This window comes from Wyeomyia smithii, chromosome 1, assembly GCF_029784165.1.
Source record: "Wyeomyia smithii strain HCP4-BCI-WySm-NY-G18 chromosome 1, ASM2978416v1, whole genome shotgun sequence".
Classification (NCBI taxonomy): domain Eukaryota; kingdom Metazoa; phylum Arthropoda; class Insecta; order Diptera; family Culicidae; genus Wyeomyia; species Wyeomyia smithii.
The window spans coordinates 154,419,851-154,440,726 of NC_073694.1; the positions used below are offsets into that span (position 1 = coordinate 154,419,851).

At 39.0% G+C, this 20,876-nt stretch overlaps 1 protein-coding gene across 1 annotated transcript in view; it reads right to left on the reverse strand.

Moving 5' to 3' along the window:
* Window positions 1-20,876, reverse strand: part of LOC129723260 (dynein axonemal heavy chain 10) — a 254,555-nt gene that overhangs the window by 225,336 nt on the left and 8,343 nt on the right. The window contains exons 6-9 of the mRNA XM_055677373.1: window positions 18,485-18,561; window positions 18,238-18,358; window positions 17,384-18,171; window positions 5,699-5,810 (exon numbers count right to left, since the gene is read on the reverse strand). Coding sequence (XP_055533348.1) covers window positions 5,699-5,810; window positions 17,384-18,171; window positions 18,238-18,358; window positions 18,485-18,561 — 1,098 coding nt within the window. The remainder of the gene's footprint in view (window positions 1-5,698; window positions 5,811-17,383; window positions 18,172-18,237; window positions 18,359-18,484; window positions 18,562-20,876) is intronic.

Genomic DNA, 20,876 nt, shown 5'->3' on the forward strand with positions numbered 1-20,876 from the left:
GAATTGTGGTGAACATCACACTATTGCGCATTTACAGGGTTCAAATCACAGTTGTAGTTTCATAAAAACATTTAATTATGCTATTTGAAACAAACATAATAGCCTTAAAAAAGGCCGATTAGTGTAATTGCATTTTTTTTAAATTATCGCGTAGATGCGTCATGGTCAAATTGCGTACGATGTCCGCACTGACATGAAAAATAGGCCCCACCAAGTTTCCACAATTTGTCGCAACGCAACAAAATAACATGTGATGTCAAACTATAACCGTCTTTTTCAAGGCGTTACATCCTTGTTAATGAAGTGTTGTGAATTTTCTAAAACGGAATTCAGAAAACAGATTCAGAATTCTGTTTTAAATCGGATTAGTTTCATTTATATACACTAAGGTCGCTTTTTACGCGGGTTTTTTACGCTGCTTTTTTACGAGGCTTTTTTACGCGGATTCCGGAGTTTACGCGGTTTTTTTACGCGGATTCCGGAATTTACGCGGTATTTTTTTTTTGTCCGGATTTCGGTTCCCCTTCACTCGGAATGCAAAATCAACGATGGTTTTTTTTACGCGGATTCCGAAATTTATGCGGTTTTTTTTACGCGGATTCCGGAATTTACGCGGTTTTTTTACGCGGCACGTATCCCCGCGTAAAAAGCGACTCTAGTGTATACCGTTGGTTATGCACAGTATCAACGTATTGTAGTGAACATCACACTACTACGCATTTTCACTGGCGTCTAGTTTGATGAATCAAATCACTAAGAATAAAAACGAGATTTCAAATATGCCATTTTGCGTAGTTTTTGTCACAATTAACAACGTTTTGCCAAAAGGTGTCATTGTGCTTCACAATATAGTGACAACACCGGCAAGCTTGTTCAATAGTACAAGGAATGCATTCCCAGTAAACTAAGTATAACAGAAAAAGCAAGCATTAGGCGACGTTTCAACAAGGCATGACAATTTTCAGTAGTACAATCAAATTATCAAATTTTCTGCGTTTGGGCGGGCGCATAGATGATTTTCCACTCAATTGCTGTAAGAATAAAGGAAATCGGCTGAGAACTGACTAAGGTTCAAACATTTGAATGTGGATAATTTTCATGACGCTCATGATGTTTTCGGTTTTTATAATTTGACCCCTATATATATTGCTGTAATTCATAATTCACGTCGGAAAAAAAAATATAATTTTTGTCAACCGAAAAATACGGTCGTACCGGTAAATAGAAAACTCAAAAAGACCGATCACGTGTGTGTAGATTTTAAATAGCAAATCGGTACAACAAAAAATGATAATGCTGAAAAAAATACAACCCCTTGCTCAGTAGGGCCTGTCTATGAGAAATGGCGTGATCCATCTCGACAACGAGGCGATTATCATAGAGTCAAAAAGAAGGATGCTTAGAGCGTTAGACCATAGAACCCCCAGTATCGCAAAAAGTCAATTGCACGAAATTGGACGGTCGGGTGTCGACGGTCGAACGAGATGAAGGAGAAGAAGTCTAGTAGGAAGCCGGAGACAGCTGTGCGTCATCTATCACCTTTAACCAGGAGGTTCTTACAGAAATGTCGCGAGTACAACGTGCACACACATCAAATCTTCATCGATTTCACGAAGGCCTCTGATACAGTCGATCGAGAACAATTATGGCAGATCATGCACAACAACGGATTTTCGGATAAACTGACTCAACTGATCAAGGCCACCATGACGCAAGTGATGTACTACGTGCATGTTTCGGGGATATTTTCGGGTTCCTTTGAATCGTGAAGAGGGAGGTGATCCAGGTCGATAACGAGATGATTATGATGGAGTCAAAAAGAAGGATGCTTAGAATGTTAAACCATAGAACCCCCGTGTATCGCAAAAAAGTCAATTGCGGGAAATTGGACGGTTGGGTGTCGACGGTCGGAAGACGTGAAGGAGAAGACGACTAGAAGGAAGCCGGGGACAGATGTGCTGTGGTAGAGTTCAACACATATAGATGACGGCGATTCCGCCAATTTTCATGGCAACGAGAACCTCTCACGGCTTCACACGCCTTATCCATTGTGGTTGTCACTCGACTCACAACGTATTAAACAAAGAATTCCATCAATGACGCATACGACCAACCAGGAGCAAGATTTCCACGTACTTAGATTTATAAAATTAATTTCAAAAATTCAGATGTGCAAAATTTTCGTAAATAAACAATAATTGTTGTAAAAAGTTTTAGTATCAAATGCGGTCGATTACAGGATAGCTAAAATATGTTCTAGTAAAATAAGAAGCTTTCTAATAACCAAACTGGAACCCTGTGACCAACATTAACTTTTCTGAATAATTCTTCGAATGCCAAATCTACTAGTTCTGGAGCGATTTACAGCTAGGGTGGTCGGTATTACCGACTTTTCGAAAAACCGGTATTTCGGTATTCATAAAAATAATGCCGATAAAACCGGTAAAAAACCGCTATTTTTATTTCTTTCGGATTAATACAAACCAGGGGTGACTCGTGGTCTTTAAACCTACTTTTTCAACTACAAAGTTCTTAAAATCATAGTACGGGGAAGTAATGATGATTGTCCGCGAAAAAAAAACGCAAGTCATTTTCCCTGTACTATTTAAAAATAAAACAGAAAAATAATTAAAGATATGGGGTGTCGAACGTCTTCGGTAGTGGTTTTCTGCCGCAGTCTTATGCAAAAACCTGCCGAAGTAAGCCACTGCCGAAAACGTTACCTACATAAATTTGGATTTGAAATTTATTTTTTGCTTAGCGTCTCAGGTTGCATCTATGTATGGACGTGTCGCTGCATGATTATGTTTTTGCATTTATAAGTACCTCTGCTTCATTACGATCCAGATTTTTTTTCTAAGATTAGGACCTTTGCGACCATTATTTTGATCTCTTGTGGTATACGATCCAGATACAACACTGGATAACAGTGTTTGAAAAACTCCAACGAATGAATCTAGTGATATGATTACGAAGAACATAATTTCGAAACTAATGTAATAACGAAAAAAACATGCAGATTTTTATTTAAATTTTCTTTCACATCGCAAAACTTCGTCCAAATTATTTATTACTATTATTATTATTTTATTAACTTTAGCTTCTAATGGAGAAACGAAAAATGTGGCATATGAACAAGTTTGTAACTGAAATAGAAATAAATATTTGAAATAACTGAAATAGAAATTAATATTTGAAATAGAAAAAGCAGAAACTTGTACACGAGTGAGGCCGGGTACATTCAGCTAGTTGCTAATAAAATCCCGCTGCGGTACGGGCGACGAAGCTTTGACCATGCTACAGCTATTTAAATTTCACTTTTTCAAGGAGCAGTAATTTTTAGGATAAAATCTTTATTGGTTGATTATAACACTTTGTCTCAACAAAAAATAAATTCCTAATCCAAATTTATATTTATTTATATTTTTTTTAGTTTTACTTTTAAATAGCACAAAATGAATAATGTCTTGCGTTTTTTCGCTGACATAATTGTAATTACTGCCTCATAATTTGTAGTTAAACTGGTAGGTTTTGAACCTACCCACGCGTTGTCTCTGTGAGTATGAGTGTGTGAAGAGATAAGCTGTTATACTTAAAAAATAAATGCTTTATTGAAGTTTTTTGACATATTATCGATACACACAAACACATTGTCTGAATCCGACCAGAACAAACAAAAAGATAACAAAAATTGGTAAATAGGTGAGGGAAAATTAATATATGTAATGTTGCTTCTGTCTAAATGTATTTATTATATTAGGGAGCTCACTTAAAATCCTTCAAGGGGCGATTGAGGACCATGTTTGATGAAAAAAATCCTTCTTCTCATATGGTCAAAAGTCAACTACTGCAGAGTTATTCACTAATTTCAGTTTTTGGTTATGTTTGCCTTAAACGAGCAGAAAATTGTGAATTCTACCACACTAAACGAAGGCGCGGCTGATTGCTTTTAAAGTGAAATAGTATCTAAACTAAAAGAATTAGGTGCTTGGTGTCAGAGAACAACTAGTAGAGTAGACTTCAATGTTTAATTTGGTTAACAACAAACTCCATGTTTATCACACATTTCAGAGATTGCTGTTAAGTTCTCAAAAACATTTGATTTCATATTTGTTCCTTTCTAAAGGCTTCTTGTTCTTCCTAATTCGACATTTTTGAGACACTATTGATTACGAAATTTTCTCAGCTTTTCAAGAAAACTTGAAATTGAGCTAGCTATCATACTTCTTGTGATAGACCTCGTTAAAGGTAAACATAACCGAAAACTAGAAGAAGAGAATAACTCTGCAGTAGTTAAATTTTGACCATATGCGTAGAATTTTTTTCATCAAATAGGGTCCTCTATCCCTTAAAGGATTTGATTAAAAGTGAGCTACCTTACACCCTGTATACATCGCCATGTGATTTGTAACGACTTTACCTAAGTGAGAAGCATTCATTAGCCTAACAAAGATTTATGAATATTGTGGGAAGTTTTTTTTCCATTTTAAGAAAAATACCGAAAATACCGGTTTTTTCGTCTCTCCAATACCGGTATTTCGGTATTGAAAAAAATATCGGTTTTACCGGTTTTTGTTTTACCGGTAAACCACCCTATTAACAGCCCATTAAAGTAACTTATCGCTATACTGACCGACCGTTCGAAGTTTACCTTGGAATTCATTTTCCGTTGATTGCATGGCATAGTTTGTTGTTGCAAATCTCCTCCGAATAAAGCACAAAGGTTACGCAAACAAATGGGGCACGGTCGAAACTCAAATCCAATAGGATTTACTCGGAACCCGGAGTGAAACTGATATCAAAGAGGGTGTTTACACACTACGTCTAGTGCTAGTGATGATTGAACAAGGCACGGCAGTAGTCACTGCAATCGGACTGAGCACAGCTACGCGGAGACAAGGACAGGATTCCGTTCCGCTAGACTGCTTGCTAGGCGCACGAATAGTAACCGCATGCATCGAAGCACAGGCTTGTCTACCCGTGTAAAAGCGTCACCGTACGCGGGTATTCATTGACGGGTATTATCAAATTCGCACGTTTTGTCGAAGCAATTTTGAAACAGGCTTGAGTATGAGTTCAATGGAAAATAAAGTGTTAGGGTTTATACGATGGTTTTTGTTTATAGTGGGCAACGGTGTTTCATTGTAATTCAGTTCAGAAGCAAATAATTTCTTTTCGGTGAACAAACATCAAATTGTTGTTTTCAAACAACACCAACTACAGTATATTTTATTCATTTCCTCTGCTGTGCTATGTTTAGGGTGTAACATGCAGTCTGTTATCGAAAATGGACCCGTTAAAGAGGATATAAATGGACAAACTAGTTCAACCAGAGCTCTAAAATAGAATACTCTAAATAGAATACTACTCTGAATTAAATAAATAAGTCTAGAGTCACTGCCTATTCGAGCCACCCTAGCAAACAGATTTATTATGCCTTCCGTTCACACATGTCGTCGCCCACCGGAAATCACCGGTAAACATTCTGGTGTGAAAATTTGAACCCCCGACCCTAACTCGGTCCACTATCGCAGGCGCCATGTCTAAACAGCAGGCGCTTTGTGGTTCCGGTTTAGCTCCGTTACTTCGATGGATTCCCGCTGCAGTGAACCACCGTAACCGTAGCTAGTTTTCGTTCGACGTTTGAAGACCATATAGAATAAACACACCGATACACACAACGGGCTGCCCTACTTACCGAACACCTGGACAACAAATGGCGATTTCAATTGCTCGACGATAGAGTTGTACTCGAGTTCCCGTGTCAGCCATAGGTTGTACTCCCCCATCGGGGTGTTTTCCAACGGTTCCTGTAGGAAAAGGCCAACAAAGATAAACAGATTATTAGGTATTCGCGATTGTGTATATTGAAGCGTGCCTACCATAACCGCGCGTGCGTTGTTGGGAATAAACCAATATAAGTCCCAGCCTTCAAAGCAGGCTCGTAGCTACCTAATGGGCTAGAGGGGGCTTAGCCCCCTCACGCGTTATTATTGCCCCTATTCACATATTCTAGATTAGCTTTTGTATATTTAGGCCAATTATATTTCTTTTAAATTACTTATTTAACAAAAATAGTAGGAGGGTGGTATTCAAGACACGACCGCATGACGTTGACTACCGTATTTTTATATTCCATTAAAACAAATAGTAGAGGGAATTGCAACTCCAGTATTTGTTGCAATTTTATCTAACAGTGCATTTCTGAATGCTGAGACGTTAAAACGTTATAAATAATAATATATACTAGAAGAATGGATCCCTCTTATTTAATCGCTGTCATTTCATACATATTCGAATCAAACCTATGTTCGTAACTGCACTACCAAGACAATCATTTAATTTAGCGAATTGGGTAAAATTTTCCTATCTAAGCAAAAAGCAAACTCAACGAAACTATCTGAAATTGGAGACCAGAACGATTCAAGCAAAAATTTTAAATTTAAAAATTGTTTGACATTAAATAGATAAAGCTCAAGCTAGGATAGCTCCAGCCCAGCATAACTTCATGTATTTAAAATAGTAGGAGGGTGGTATTAAAGACCCGACCGCATGACGTAGGACTCTATACTTTTTATCTAACAGTGCTTTCTTATTTGCTGACATTAGAGCGCTTTGAACAATAATTAATAAATAATATAAATGACATACAGTCATCGAGAAAATAATAAATACACTTGCAGTTTTGGATAATTTTTCGTATTTGCGAACTGATTTTAATTGTTGTATGATGTTATGTTACGTCATTATGATCCGCAGACACTCTTTTTTGAAGAGGCACAGAGAAATGACTGGAGAAATTTCTTTGTCGGTGTTTCCGAAAAATTTTTCGTGAGTTAGAGTTTTTAGAGTGGCGACAAATATAAATACACTATTGAAAAATATATACAAAACAATCCAAATTAGCTTTATTTCTCTACATATCGTTAGCAAAGTGACCTTTAACGTTACAAAACTCACTTTCAAAATTTTGTGGCTAGTCCTTTGTTTTGTAAAGCCATATTCAATCTTTCGGGTATGTTTACCACCAGGTTTTCACGAGTAGAAGCTGAACTAGCATTTTACGCTGCCTGTCCGACGTTCTATAAGTCTGTTTTATTCTTTGGATGATGCTTTTCAACCTAGACTTTTCCAATCTTCCATAGAATTTCTGAAGGATTTAAATTAAAAGTCTACGCTGGTCAAACTAATAGTTTTATATTTACGTTTAGAAATCATCTTCGTGTTTTCAATGCTGTATGTTTAGGATCGTTATTCTCCAACGAAGAAGCATGTTTTCTTTGGCATACGGAAGCATTGGGCTACGTAAAATATCTACACAGTCGTTAGTATACATAGTATATGTTACAAAATCAATGGATTTCATACCAGCACTAAAAACAGTATTACACCGTTTTGTAAAAATAGTATTACACCGTTTTGTAAAATAGTCACTTCCAAATTTTACTACTTTCGTGGTTAATTGTGCGTTGAAGGCAGTATTCACCGGTCTTCTCACCAGCTGCTGACCGTTTGAACCAAAAAGGTTAAATTTCGACTCATCCGACCAAAACACGATGTGCCATTTAGTTGCACCCTAGTCTAAAAACTTTTTAGAAAATTCAGTTCTTGCCAAAATGTGTCGCTTTTGAAATAGAATAAAGTTTCCTGTGTACCTAGGTGGTCGATTTAGCTTCCATATGCCGAAGAAAACATGCCACTTTGCTGGATCTCTATGCAGTATAACGATCCTAAACATATAGTATTGAAAACACGAAGATGATTTTCAAACGAAAATATAAAATTATTAGTTTGACCAGCGCAGACTCCTAGTTTTAATCCATTAGCAATTCTGTGGAAGATTGGGAAAGTCTAGGTTGCAAAGCATCATCCAAAGAATAAAACAGACTTATGGAACGTCGGACAGGCAGCGTGATATGCTAGTTCAGCTTCTACTCGTGAAAACCTGGGGGTAAACATTCCACGAAGATTGAATATGGCTTTACAAAACAGAAAACAGGCCACAAAGTTTTGAAAGTGAGTTTTGTAATGTAAAAAATCACTTTGCTAACAATATGTAGAGAAATTAAGCTAATTTGGATTGTTTTGTATACACATTTTAATAGTGTATTTATTTTTGTCGCCACTTTAAAAACTCTAACTCACGCAAAAAAATTTTGGAATCACCGACAAAGAAATTTCTCCAGTTATTTCTCCGTTCTTCTTTCAAAAAGAGTGTCTGCGGATCAAAATGACGTAACATAACATCATACAACAATTAAAATCAGTGCGCAAATACGAAAAATCATCCAACACTGCAAGTGTATTTATTATTTTCTCCATGACTGTATATGGATGAAACCTTATTTATATCGGCATCCCCGCTTCCCAGGTATTCGAATTAGAAAAGCATTTGTTCGTAGTTTGAAATGACAAGACAAACATTAGAATTAACAAATTCGATGTATTCCGAGAATTGCGCTTATAGATCATGTTCATGTGTCGAGACATTGCGAAGATTCTCAATATATTTCGTTTTAGCACTAGACGAAACTGCTAGCAAATTACTGTAGCTGTAAACCTTTATTACAAAAATCCGTATCGTCCGTATGTCACTGGTGCGGTTTTGGAATCAAAATGATGGGGTGAAAGGTTAGAACGATACGTTTTATACCAAGGCTTCGTTAGATAATTAGAAAGAAGGAGGGGCTACATAGATGATGAAATGGTAGAGACAAATGTTTCTTGAAAGCTGCGCCGGCCGCTGTCGTAATATTAACACCAACACAAACATTCATTTTTGCAAGGTTTTTTTCGCTAGCAGCAGCGAAAGCTTTGGCCTTTCAGCCAAAGAATACAGTAGAGAATGATCAAGACACTATTTTGATACTTTCCGTCGTTTCAGGAAGCATAATCATCAATTACAGTTAGTGTTCAACTTCCAAACTGAGTGGATGTGTTCCCTTTTGTACGGAAGTCGTATACGGGCTATTTATCGAAGTTTTTCTCCCGCGTTTTAATATTTTATCTGGCACTGCCGGGCCAGGAAACTGCGTGATCGAATTGGAGATGAGGCGTCGCGAAAACACGTTTCGCATCGTGTATGCTAACGTGCCGAAAAAGCCATCATTCGAAGATGTACATGAGTTCATTGGAACAGTACTCGAAATGACACATGAGGATGTGAAACGTATTCAATGCAGCAGAACGCTGGGCTGTGCTTTCGTCACCGCCAGTACCTCGTCGGTTGCGCAGAGAGTGGTTGAGCAACACGACGACAAACACGATATCGAATGCGATGGCAAGATGTACAGACTGAGACTAAAGATGGAGGATGGAGCTGTAGAAGTCAAGCTCTATGACCTCCCGATAGACATTACTGATGAGCAAATCGGAGGTTTCTTACGCGATTATGGAGAAGTGCTCTCAATCAATGAACAAATGTGGGGTGAGACCTGCCGCTTTCGAGGATACCCAACTGGTGTTCGTATCGCCAAAATGATAATTAAAAAAAACATTCCGTCATATATCACGATTGAAGGGGAGACAACAAACGTCTCATATTACGGACAACAACTCACTTGTCGTCATTGTGCTGAGTTCTCACACTCTGGAATCTCTTGCATCCAGAATAAAAAATTGTTGATGCAGAAGCTCTCAGTTGACCAGAATGCAAAATCGTACGCAAACGTTACACGCCAATCAACACTGACACCAAGACTGTCAAGCAGGCTGAAACAATCGACCAGCGTAAACGAAATTGGAAAAAATCAAACAGAAATCGTCCAACCGACTATGCACACCGACAGACGAACGACTACTTCATCCTGGAAAATTGTAAGCAGAAAAAAAAGATAGAATATTAACACTCCCGACTTCGTCACACGATGGATCTGAGGCAGCTGACAATACGCAGACAACTGTAATGCCCTTGAAACAACTACTTCTACCAAATCCGCATTTCTCAGCTGAAGACGACAATTTGTCGGACTCCTCAACTCAAAAACAAGACGATGGAAAAGCAGACTGCACTACATCATCACTAGGTAGCCGACGTTCGAAACGAATCAAAAAAAGTAAACAAGCCGATGACGTCATACAAATGGATGGAGAAGATGAACTGCTGTAATGGATTTTTGTAGCTACAACATTGCCACAATTAAAATAAATACAATCACCAACACAACGAAACTGGATGCGCTGCGTACTTTCCTAAGAACCATGGAACTTGACATTGTTTTCCTTCATGAGGTCGAAAATGATAAACTGAACTTACCTGGATACACCGTGATCTGCAACGTAGATCAAGCTAGAAGAGGGACAGCCATAGCCCTCAAGGATTATATACAGTTTAGCCACGTTGAAAAGAGTCTGGACAGCCGAATGATAGCACTCCGTGTAAAGAACACAACTCTCGCCTGCGTATACGCACCCTCTGGTTCTGCTGCTCGGGCGGAGAGAGAACGGTTTTTCAACGAAACAATTGCCTTTTACCTTCGCCAACAAACTGACCACATCATCCTTGGTGGAGATTTTAATAGTGTAATACGACAGTGTGATGCAACGGGATACAACATGAGCCCTTCTCTACAAGCAACCGTACGGCAACTCCAGTTGTGTGATGTATGGGAGCATTTGAGAGCGAGAGAACCCGGACCTACGTACATCATACACAACTCGGCAGCCAGACTTGATCGTTTCTACATAGACCGAGGACTGCGAGAGCAAGCAAGAACCATCGAAACTCACGTTTGCTCTTTTACAAATCACAAGGCTGTTACATTCCGAATCGCTCTCCCGTCTCTTGGGCGGCCAAACGGTAGAGGGTTTTGGTCACTGCGTCCTCACATCATAACAACGGAAAACACTGAAGAGCTTCAAAATCGCTGGCAGTACTGGACGCGTCAACGACGAAATTACCAATCATGGATGCTATGGTGGCTGAGCTACGCAAAGCCACAAATAATAAAATTTTTTAAATACAAATCTAGAGCCGCCTACAACGAATTTCACGGTGAATTCCAGAGATTACACGCACAACTAAATCAAGCATACAACAGACTACTTGGCCACCCGGAGTCGCTGCAGACCATAAATCGACTGAAAGCCAAAATGCTAACTCTACAGCGCAAATTTTCACAGATGTTCATCCAAATCAACGAGACCGTTCTAGCCGGAGAGCCGCTATCAACATATCAACTCGGAGAACGAAGACGGAAGAAGACGACAATCACACAACTGCAAACCGATCGGGAAGAAGTTCTGGAGAGCACTGAAGAAATCGAATCACATATGCTGCAATACTTTACTAGTTTATATGCCGACACGCAGAACGACGTTCCCGATGACGGCTCTTTTCAATGCGACAGAGCCATCCCGGAGCAAGATGATGCAAATGAAGCCTGTATGCGTGTAATCACCACTGCCGAAATTTACTCAGCCATTAAATCTAGTGCTGCAAAAAAATCTCCGGGACCTGATGGCATACCCAAAGAGTTTTACCTGCGCTGTTTTGATATCATACACCGAGAGCTGAATCTGGTGCTGAATGAGGCACTAAATTCAAATGTTCCATCGGAGTTTGTAGATGGGGTGATCGTATTAGTGGAAAAGAAAGGCTCCGACAACACTGTTCGAGCGTATAGGCCAATCTCTCTTTTAAATTATGACTACAAGCTACTAGCTAGAATCCTGAAAGTGAGACTCGAAAACGTGATGAGACAACATCGTATCATAAGCAATGTGCAAAAGTGTGCTAATCCCGACGGTATCATATACCAAGCAACTCTGGCTCTGAAGGATCGAATAGCGAAATTGATCAGGAACAAACAGAGAGCAAAGCTCGTCTCGTTTGATCTTGAGCAAGCTTTTGATAGAGTTCGTCGTTCGTTTCTCCATCGGACCATGTATGCTCTCGGAATAAATGCCGATTTTGTTCAATTACTATCCCAAATTGCCAGTGTATCGTCTTCACGCTTAATGATAAACGGGCATCTATCGGCGCCGTTCCCGATCAAACGCTCAGTTAGACAGGGTGATCCGATGAGCATGCATCTTTTTGTCCTTTTCTTACATCCGTTACTTAAACAGCTCGAACGTATTAGTGGAAATGATCTGATCGTGGCCTATGCCGACGACATAACCGTCATCGCATCCTCTCTTGAGAAGATCGTCGAAATGAGGGAAATTTTCTCAAAATTTGAGGAAATATCGGGAGCAAAAATCAACTGGCGCAAAACAATGTCAATGGATGTCAGTTTCATTAATAGAAATCCAATACCAGTTCCTTGGTTACAGACGGCAGACAAAATAAAAGTTCTCGGAGTATATTTTGCCAACTCTATCAGAGTAATGGTCAAATTAAATTGGGATGCTCTTGTAAGTCACTTTGCCCAACATGCATGGCTACAAACATTGCGGATACTCACTCTTCACCAAAAGATAGTGGTAGTCAATACATACATGACATCCAAGATCTGGTTTATGTCATCTATTTTGCCTCCAAATAACGTACACGTCGCGAAAATTTCCGCTACTATAGGTACGTTTTTATGGAACAGAGTTCCTGCAAGAGTGGCAATACAGCAACTTGCACGTGATCACAACAAAGGTGGCCTTAAGCTGCAGCTTCCAGCTCTAAAATGTAAAGCTCTGCTAATTAGCAGACACATGAGAGAGATTGATGCGATGCCGTACTACAAATCTCTAATCATGCCAACCCAAAATAATTCAGCTGTTATCATCCCGCCTAATCTTCCAGATGTAAGAATGATTAGACAGCATTTTAACGAACTGCCTATAAATTTGCAGTACAACCCGATTGCTGGTCAGATACACCAACACTACATCAGCTTAACAGATATACCCCGAGTAGAAAGGAAGTATCCAAATACGAATTGGGTGAGGTGCTGGAGAAACGTTGGTATGAAACAGCTGGGTTGTAAAGCGAAGAATCTACTCTATATGCTTGTGAATGAAAAACTCGAACACCGTATTCTCTCCACACGTATTGGCCGTACCGACAGAGAGAATTGTCAACATTGCAATGCACCTAGAGAAACACTACAGCATAAATTCACCGAATGCCAAAGAGTCGTACCAGCTTGGGAGCTTTTACGTTGCAAAACTGATTCACTTTTCCGAGGATGGCGGAGGCTGTCCGCTGCGGAACTAGTTAGACCTCAACTGCTAGGAATGACATATCCACTCAGGATTCGTATATTAAAATTTGTCAATAATTATATATCTTATATCAACGAACATAACGATGAGATTGATATTCAAAATTTAGAATTTTTTTTGGATACCGAAGTTTAATTAATGAATTCATGTAAATTAGTATTATTATTTTCTTGACCAATAAACCGCATTTTTACAAAAAAAAAAAAAAAAAAAATTATCAATTCACAACACGAGTTCATATTTCAAAAAATATTACAAAATTCCTATTCGAACTTGGTAAAGCCCGCACAGCATCTCGAGCAAAGCTGGATTGTAGCTCTGCTTCATAACCCACACGCACTCGGTCTAGATGCTTTAATTTTCACCTGTTAGTTATTAAATTATTGAATGAACCTTCTACATATCAGGTTTCGATTTCCAACTATTTTTAGTACTAAAATTAAAATGTTCGAATGTACAACAATCGCAAATAAAAACAAAATAATAAGGAGCGCATTTTATTACTTTTTATTTCATTTACTAGTTGAATATGCTGCTTATGTTGAACAGAAGGATGGTTTTCGTAAAACAAAAGCAAATATGTCCTGTATTTTCGAAGAAATAAAGTTATTTAAATAGATTTGAGGGACATAACAAATATGTTAGTTGTTTTGCCACCCACGGATTTTTCGAAAAACCTTATAAGAAATTTTAAACCCAATGTACATACGCATATTGCAATACAGATCGGACTCGATTATCTGGAGGCACAATCATCCGGAGGCTCGATTATCCGGGGGTCGATTATGCGGAGAGAATGGCTTGATTACCTCGAGTTGTTATTTTTCTCCGATTTCGGATTTGTTGACTATTCTACCTAGAAATACCAACTTTGATTCAGTATTTTGCGTTATATGCTGCGTAGTCAATTCAATGATGCAAAAGGGGAGGAGCAAGATTGATTTTGGTTCAACTTATTATTATTAAATTTCCACTACTTGACGGTCACCGTACCCGTCGTATGGATGGGTTGCTTCTGAATAAATCTTAGTCGCTTTCTCTGATCCACAGCTCATCTAGCCGCAACGCTTATATAATTATCAATAAGAACATATAAAAAGGGTATCAAGGTGTATTAGCGGCTCCATGTTTCCTTCATGATTATTCTGGAACTTATTCCGGAATCTGGTGATCGATTACGATAAAGTTTATTAGAATATGAAGGCAGCTATACCTTTAAAACTAAGTATGTTGCGTATAAATCCGCTCAGACATCTCCGAGATAAATGAACTTAAATAAACTGAAAGTGGTTTATATGATAAACATCGACATCGACCATTAGACCATTTCTAAATATTTATGTCGGCACATTTACACTTATTTTTATTAGCAATCTAGCTGTTCTTGACGAGCGAAAATAGAAAAAAAAATCAAAATAAAAAAACGGTTCTATTATCCGGAGAATTCGGTTATCCGGAGTGAAATATTATTCAATGCTCCGGGTAATTGAGTCCGACCAGTACATATATTCAGAGTTGCGATTTATCATCAATCCAGCTACTCATGTGTTAATTCTGATTGAAAAAGCGAGACATAATAAGATATATTTTATTTGATTTAATCTCCATTAATGAATATTCTTTGATATGATAAAATTTGTTCATACTAATCAAATTATAATAATATTCACCCTGGGCTCGGTAACGAAAATGAATTGAAGGCTTAAACGGAAGAGAAAAGTGCTTCCAAACAACTTGCACATAAGCTAATAGCCGAATTGAAAAACACATGTTTGCCATCACAATGTTACCGGCTCAGTCAATGTAATGCAACTAAAAAAAAACAACGCTAATCTACTTATATCGCTAAAACTATTCATTTATCAAATCTCAAATATCATCAAATTGACTAACGTTTATAACAACAGCTTTTGATTTATGAAAGCATAAACTTGATTACTAATAGCATAGACGAAATACAGTAAGCTCACGATCCGTAACGAAGGTAAATGATATCACTCGTATTGCATTCATTGTTATAAATCAATAGATTTATTTTTTCATGCGAGTAGATAACACGCTGTTGCCTCCCGGTGACGAAAGAAAGGTTACGGCACTGCATTCGTAGCTTCTTAGCTCTTGCGCCGAGCTGGGGATTGCTGCGAATGTCGCATGAAAAGATAATACGCTCGTGGTAATGGGTGCCTAGAATTTGGCGATGTCACCGAGCGGCTCGGAGCGGTGCTTTTACCAAGTCTGATTAACACCAACAAAAAGATGCATATTTGCAAGGTTTCATCCGCCAGCAGCAGCATTTTGTAAAACAGAAAATTCAATTAGCCGCTTCTATTACACAATTTCGAGGCACCAAAAGGGGCCAGTTGTCAAATATATCCTTGTTTTTGGTTAGTCCGTCCAGAATTCTTTTAAGATAGCGTCCGTATGTAACCGGTACGGTTTAGTAATGAAACTGATGGGGTGAAATGTTCGAACGATACGTTTTATACCAAGGCTTCGTCAGATAATTAAAAAGAAGGAGGGGTTACATAGATGATGAAATGGTAGAGACAAAAGTTTCTTGAAAGCTGCGCCGGCCGCTGTCGTAATATTAACACCAACACAAACATTCACTTTTGCAAGGTTTTTTTCGCTAGCAGCAGCATTTGATAAAACAGAAAATTCAATTAGCCGCTTCTGTAACAAAATTTCGAGGCACCAAAAGGTACCAGTTGCCGATTATTCTCGTTTACTGGTAATCCGTCCAGAATTTCAGCCATTTTTGTATTTTGCAGTGCCATTTATTACTAACAGCCACCAGCATAACGGGTGAAACCGGCACAAGATGACCGGTACTCTTTTGTCTTTCCTCCTTTCAGCTGCTAACACCTAGCGTCCACATGTCACTGGTGCGGTTTTGGAGTTAAAATGATGGGGCGTCGGCCGCTGTCGTAAAATTAACACCAACAAAAAGATGCATATTTGCAAGGTTTTTTCCGCTAGCAGCAGCATAAACATCGGAAACAGAAAGTGACAACAACAATAACAACAAAGTCAGATCGATTGTATCCGTTAGTGTCGACTGTGCTTGGGAAGAGAGGTAGTGATTGGCTGCGCGGTATGATTTAGACAATCGATATTGATTACCAATTTTTCAATAGTGTATCTCAAAAATAGTTTGTTTTTGTTACATAAATTTAACCGTAAAAGAATTTCTGATCGATTGATGCCAAAACCTCGAAAACCTGATTATAAATGACTGCAAAATAAGCGCTCAAAACCTGACCACTTTTCCCTGGTTGAATTACTAGATTTTCAAATTCAGGGGCCTAACTTCGATATAGACGTTAGTCAACGTCAAAACGTTAGTGAAATTTCTGTGCCCCACCACACAAATCAGAGCAGCTACGGCTCTGCTTCTGAGACACAAAAAGAGAGAAGTAAAAAATCAGAATGGTTAATAAGGCTGCTTGTTTCATTGCATGCAGTATTATATTCGACAATAATCACAAGGGTTCGAAACAAACTTTTCCTTCTAAATATTTCTTTGAAGAGTAGACGCTAAGATTACGAGAAACTATCTCGTTCATGTCAGTAACCATCATTCAACACTACTAAAATAACAGGCCCCGATAACATTCAAAATAGAATCTGGGATTGATTTCCGGTTTCTGGAAATCCTCTCGATTAAGGAAATACTTATATCAGGCAGTATTTGACTATTTTTGTTATTTTCTAGCAACCAGAAGTTGCCACCGTGGCTTTCAAATTACGGCTGCGGTCGATTTGAGGACTTTGGAATCATCCTGGTTCCGTGAATACCCATATTGGGTGGTATTTGGTCCTTTTAGGCTCTTTTACAGACACCTTGTGGTTTTTGACATTGATTTCAGCGTTAAATTTTAGAAATCTGCGTTCAAAACATGCCTTGATATTTTCCAATAGTAACAGTTGTTATCAAGAAATTGCAATTTTCCACATTCTGGTGGACGAAAAATATTTTTCAGTAGAATGATATAAAACAAAGAAAATTCATTAAACCCGAGTTATAGGCATCTGATGTTGGATAAAAAATATCACATGCTCTGATTTCGAACTTTTATTTTACACTCTCCCTCAGAAGCTTGCCAAAAGACGTAGCTCTACATCAAAAACCACTTACATTCAAATAATTAGGAAGCCAACAGTCGAAATAAAACCCTCAAACCAGCAACCCTGCGCACGGCTACGGTGGCAACAAACTCACCCGTTCCATTGATTCACGCAGAACCTTACGAATATAGATCGACCAGCCCTCGACGATTTCCTCCTGCTGCAGGGTGGTCAGTTCTTCGACCGCAGTTTTGTTAATATCAACCTTAATCTTGAACTTGTCTTCATCGGCCGTTATGTATTCCTGGCCGGGCGCATTGTACTGCGTTGGCATTCCAAAGTTGTACTGCTCATGATCTATCGCCCAATCGAGCACTTCGACGAAACTGTTCAAGCTCTGAATAAGATTCTCCTTCATCGGACCATGTTTAACGGGAGCGTTCCGTTGCTGTTTGCGGTCAGATTCGATTTTCATTTCAGCGCATTCCAGCAGATTACCCCACTTCTCTGAGGGTGTCTCTTTGGCGAGCGGCTCGCTCTCGACTGTCGCTTCCGAGAGCTTCGCCTGGGTCAGGTTCGATTCACTGCTGGGAGTTTCGCTCAACGATTGACCACTTCCCGCTTCGACTTGCAAATCATCCCCCAGTATGCGATGTCCTACTTTTTGCGCTTGGATTGCTTTCATCCGGAAGTCGGACGGTTTCGAGTAGTCGATCAAAGCGACACTGGCTCGACTTGCCGTGCGAACTAAATCCTCTTCCGATTCTTCCTTTTCCGGTTTCGGACGTTCGAGGTTAGGCTCCCGAAACTGCAGTTCTACTGCCGTCCGATATAGCCCCACCAGTAAGTCTCTGACGTTGTGGATCAAGGACCCTTTAATGCTACCCACCAGCACGTTACGAGGCATTTCAGCACGACAATCTTCGTAGTTGTCAAAGTTTACTGTAAAGCAGAGCAACGAGAATATTAAACATTTTTTTTGTTTCCAAATAAAACTCCATTACTAACCGATGGCAGCACTGAAGCGGCGAATCACGTAAACGTAGGAAATATCCGGATTCATTTGGTTTTTCGGGAAACCGAAGCATACATGTACAATGGGAGTTTTAACGGATGTCGATACCATTTTCTGTGCATCCGTGGGAATATAAAATAAATGAAACAAAAAAAATCAATCAACATTCCCAGGCTAATCTGTTGTGCTGCGGATTCGTTATTTTACAGTGAACGAACGAATCCCGCGAATGCTACTTACCGTCACTTCAATGAGCTCATTATCGCTGGAAGCACCCGCTCCGAGGGCAGTTTCCGGACCATGATCTTGGTCAGCATCTAATTAGAAATAGTAACGAGAGTGTGAAACAAAAATAGCATCAAATTGGTTGGTCGGCTTTGAGAAACGCGTCTCGAAACAAGAGATAAAAATAAAACAAAAGCACACTTCCGACGGGGTTGCACCCAATGTACGCCGCTGCTGGTGGCAAGAGCCATTAAAGCGGTAATGAGGGTTTGTTGGAAATAAACGTACAACAATCTCGGACAGGGGATCCGCCGTTGGCCAAGCTGCCACCAGTGCAACAAAGATGCTGCTAATTACTGGCTGGGTGTTCGTTTTCCGTTGCTTGCTATACTTGCTAAACGAGATTACGGTGTGTTTCTTCGCAAATGAGGATTGCTGTTTTTCTGCTCGAGAAGATTCAAAACAACGGAAGTGAATAGAAATGACTTGAGAGTCAAAAGTTCAGGATGTAACATTGAACCACAATTAGTTTTTGCAATGCGAGACCTGGTACATACACCGAATTGTTGTTTAAAAGAAGGAACAAATTGTTTTGAATTATTTCTTAGAGTTAATGTTTAAATCATCTGAAACAAATGGTCCAGCGGATATTGGCGAAATAATCAGTAACTTAACACTTTGCGCTTATATTACCTTCTTTCAGAGTTGATCATGATAAATCAAAATTATGAACGTCTATTTATCAAAAATTTGACAGTAAAATAAAACAAATGGAAATGTTATCTAAGGATTTTCTACGACACATTATGCATGTTTCAGGATTCTAAATATTAAGTCTGTTATGCCTTGTTCAGACTAGAGTGACGCAGACTATTTCACCTGATATCGCTAGATGATACCTATCGGATATCACTTTGGGTGTTCACACTACAGTGAGACGATATGGTTTGACGTTCGCTTTATTTGTTTTGGTAATTGAAAAGAGAAGAAAACAGAAACAAGTCAAAGCAAAAACAAGACAACAAGAGTAAAAGAAATGTCAGCTACTTGGCTCGCACCAACGCGAACTCTCATATGCAATTATCCCAACGTGCGGGATGGCAAAAACGAAAAATATGTCCCTTCTTCTTTTTCGCATGCAACGCGAGTTACGAAATTTGTAGGGCTGCTGCAAATCTGGTTTTCATTAGGTTTCGAACATAATATCCGCGATGTCATGTATCCGAGGTTATATGTGATGACAGCTCGATTGTACGGGATATCAGGTGATATGAATGGGAATATGGCCTCCATAGCACGGATCGCCTGATATCAGGGGATATGTGGTGTAGTTTGACCTGAGTATAAGATACAATTGGATTATAGTTAGCGAAGTATTATTTTTTATAATTATTACGCGGAAGTAATGATCGTGTAACATAGAGTATAATTTTACCGCACAATAGAATATAAAAAGAAAATTCACTCTAGATAGTGCTGTTGCAGATTTGCAAGTTTTTGGTTTATCTGTAAACAGTGTTTCAAACATTTGTCTCTCAGCAACAAAACATTTTGCGCTTCCTTATTATTTCATAAAAAAATTTTGAGCGCACATGTTTTTTTTGCATCTAATATGTGGAGAAAAAAAAATCTTTTTGCACTTGTGCAATTTCATAAAAACTGGGTAATCGTTTCAATCGACAAATTTTGATCTGGCTGAAAATTTTTACAGATATGGGTTGAAACGGTCATCGATTTTTTTTTAAATCACGATTAATCTGTGAAAAGGGTCTATGTATGTTTTCGAGAACGGTTTGTTTCATCGGTGTGACGTCTTCAGCGAAATTGTTGACAGACTCAATATCTGGCAAGAGTAGAGTAAATATTCACCATTAACTCCTTACCCAGCATAAGCGCTGCGTACAGCAATATTTTGCATCAAACTTCTTCATTCTGCTTGGTGCTGCGTCTCTGACGCTCGCAGAAAAATAATATTCTTGCTGCTTGGGGTCTCCTACGAAAGGCAGAAAATCAAAAGGCTGAATCACGAGAGGCAGAATCACGAAAGGCAGAATATTTCAAAAGGCAGAATAACGAATGGCAGAATCACAAAGAGCACGAATGTTAGAATCAAAAAATGATCTATTTTCTTTTTAACAACACACACTCGCGGCCTTTGGCCGACTTTATTGTCCAAGTGTATGCTATCGTTATTCGCTACCGCTCGTTCGGACTTAACTAAGGGAAAGAAAACCTGTTTGAATAATCCGACGGCGGGTCGCCGGCCTGTTCGGACCTTTGTGCCGCCTTGGTTCCTTGCCCTAGATTATGCGTCTTCGCCGCATGAATTGTTTTATTTTAATTATAACCAACTAGACTAGTGTAAGTTATACCAAACATCGAAAAATTACTCTCTTCGATGCCTTCA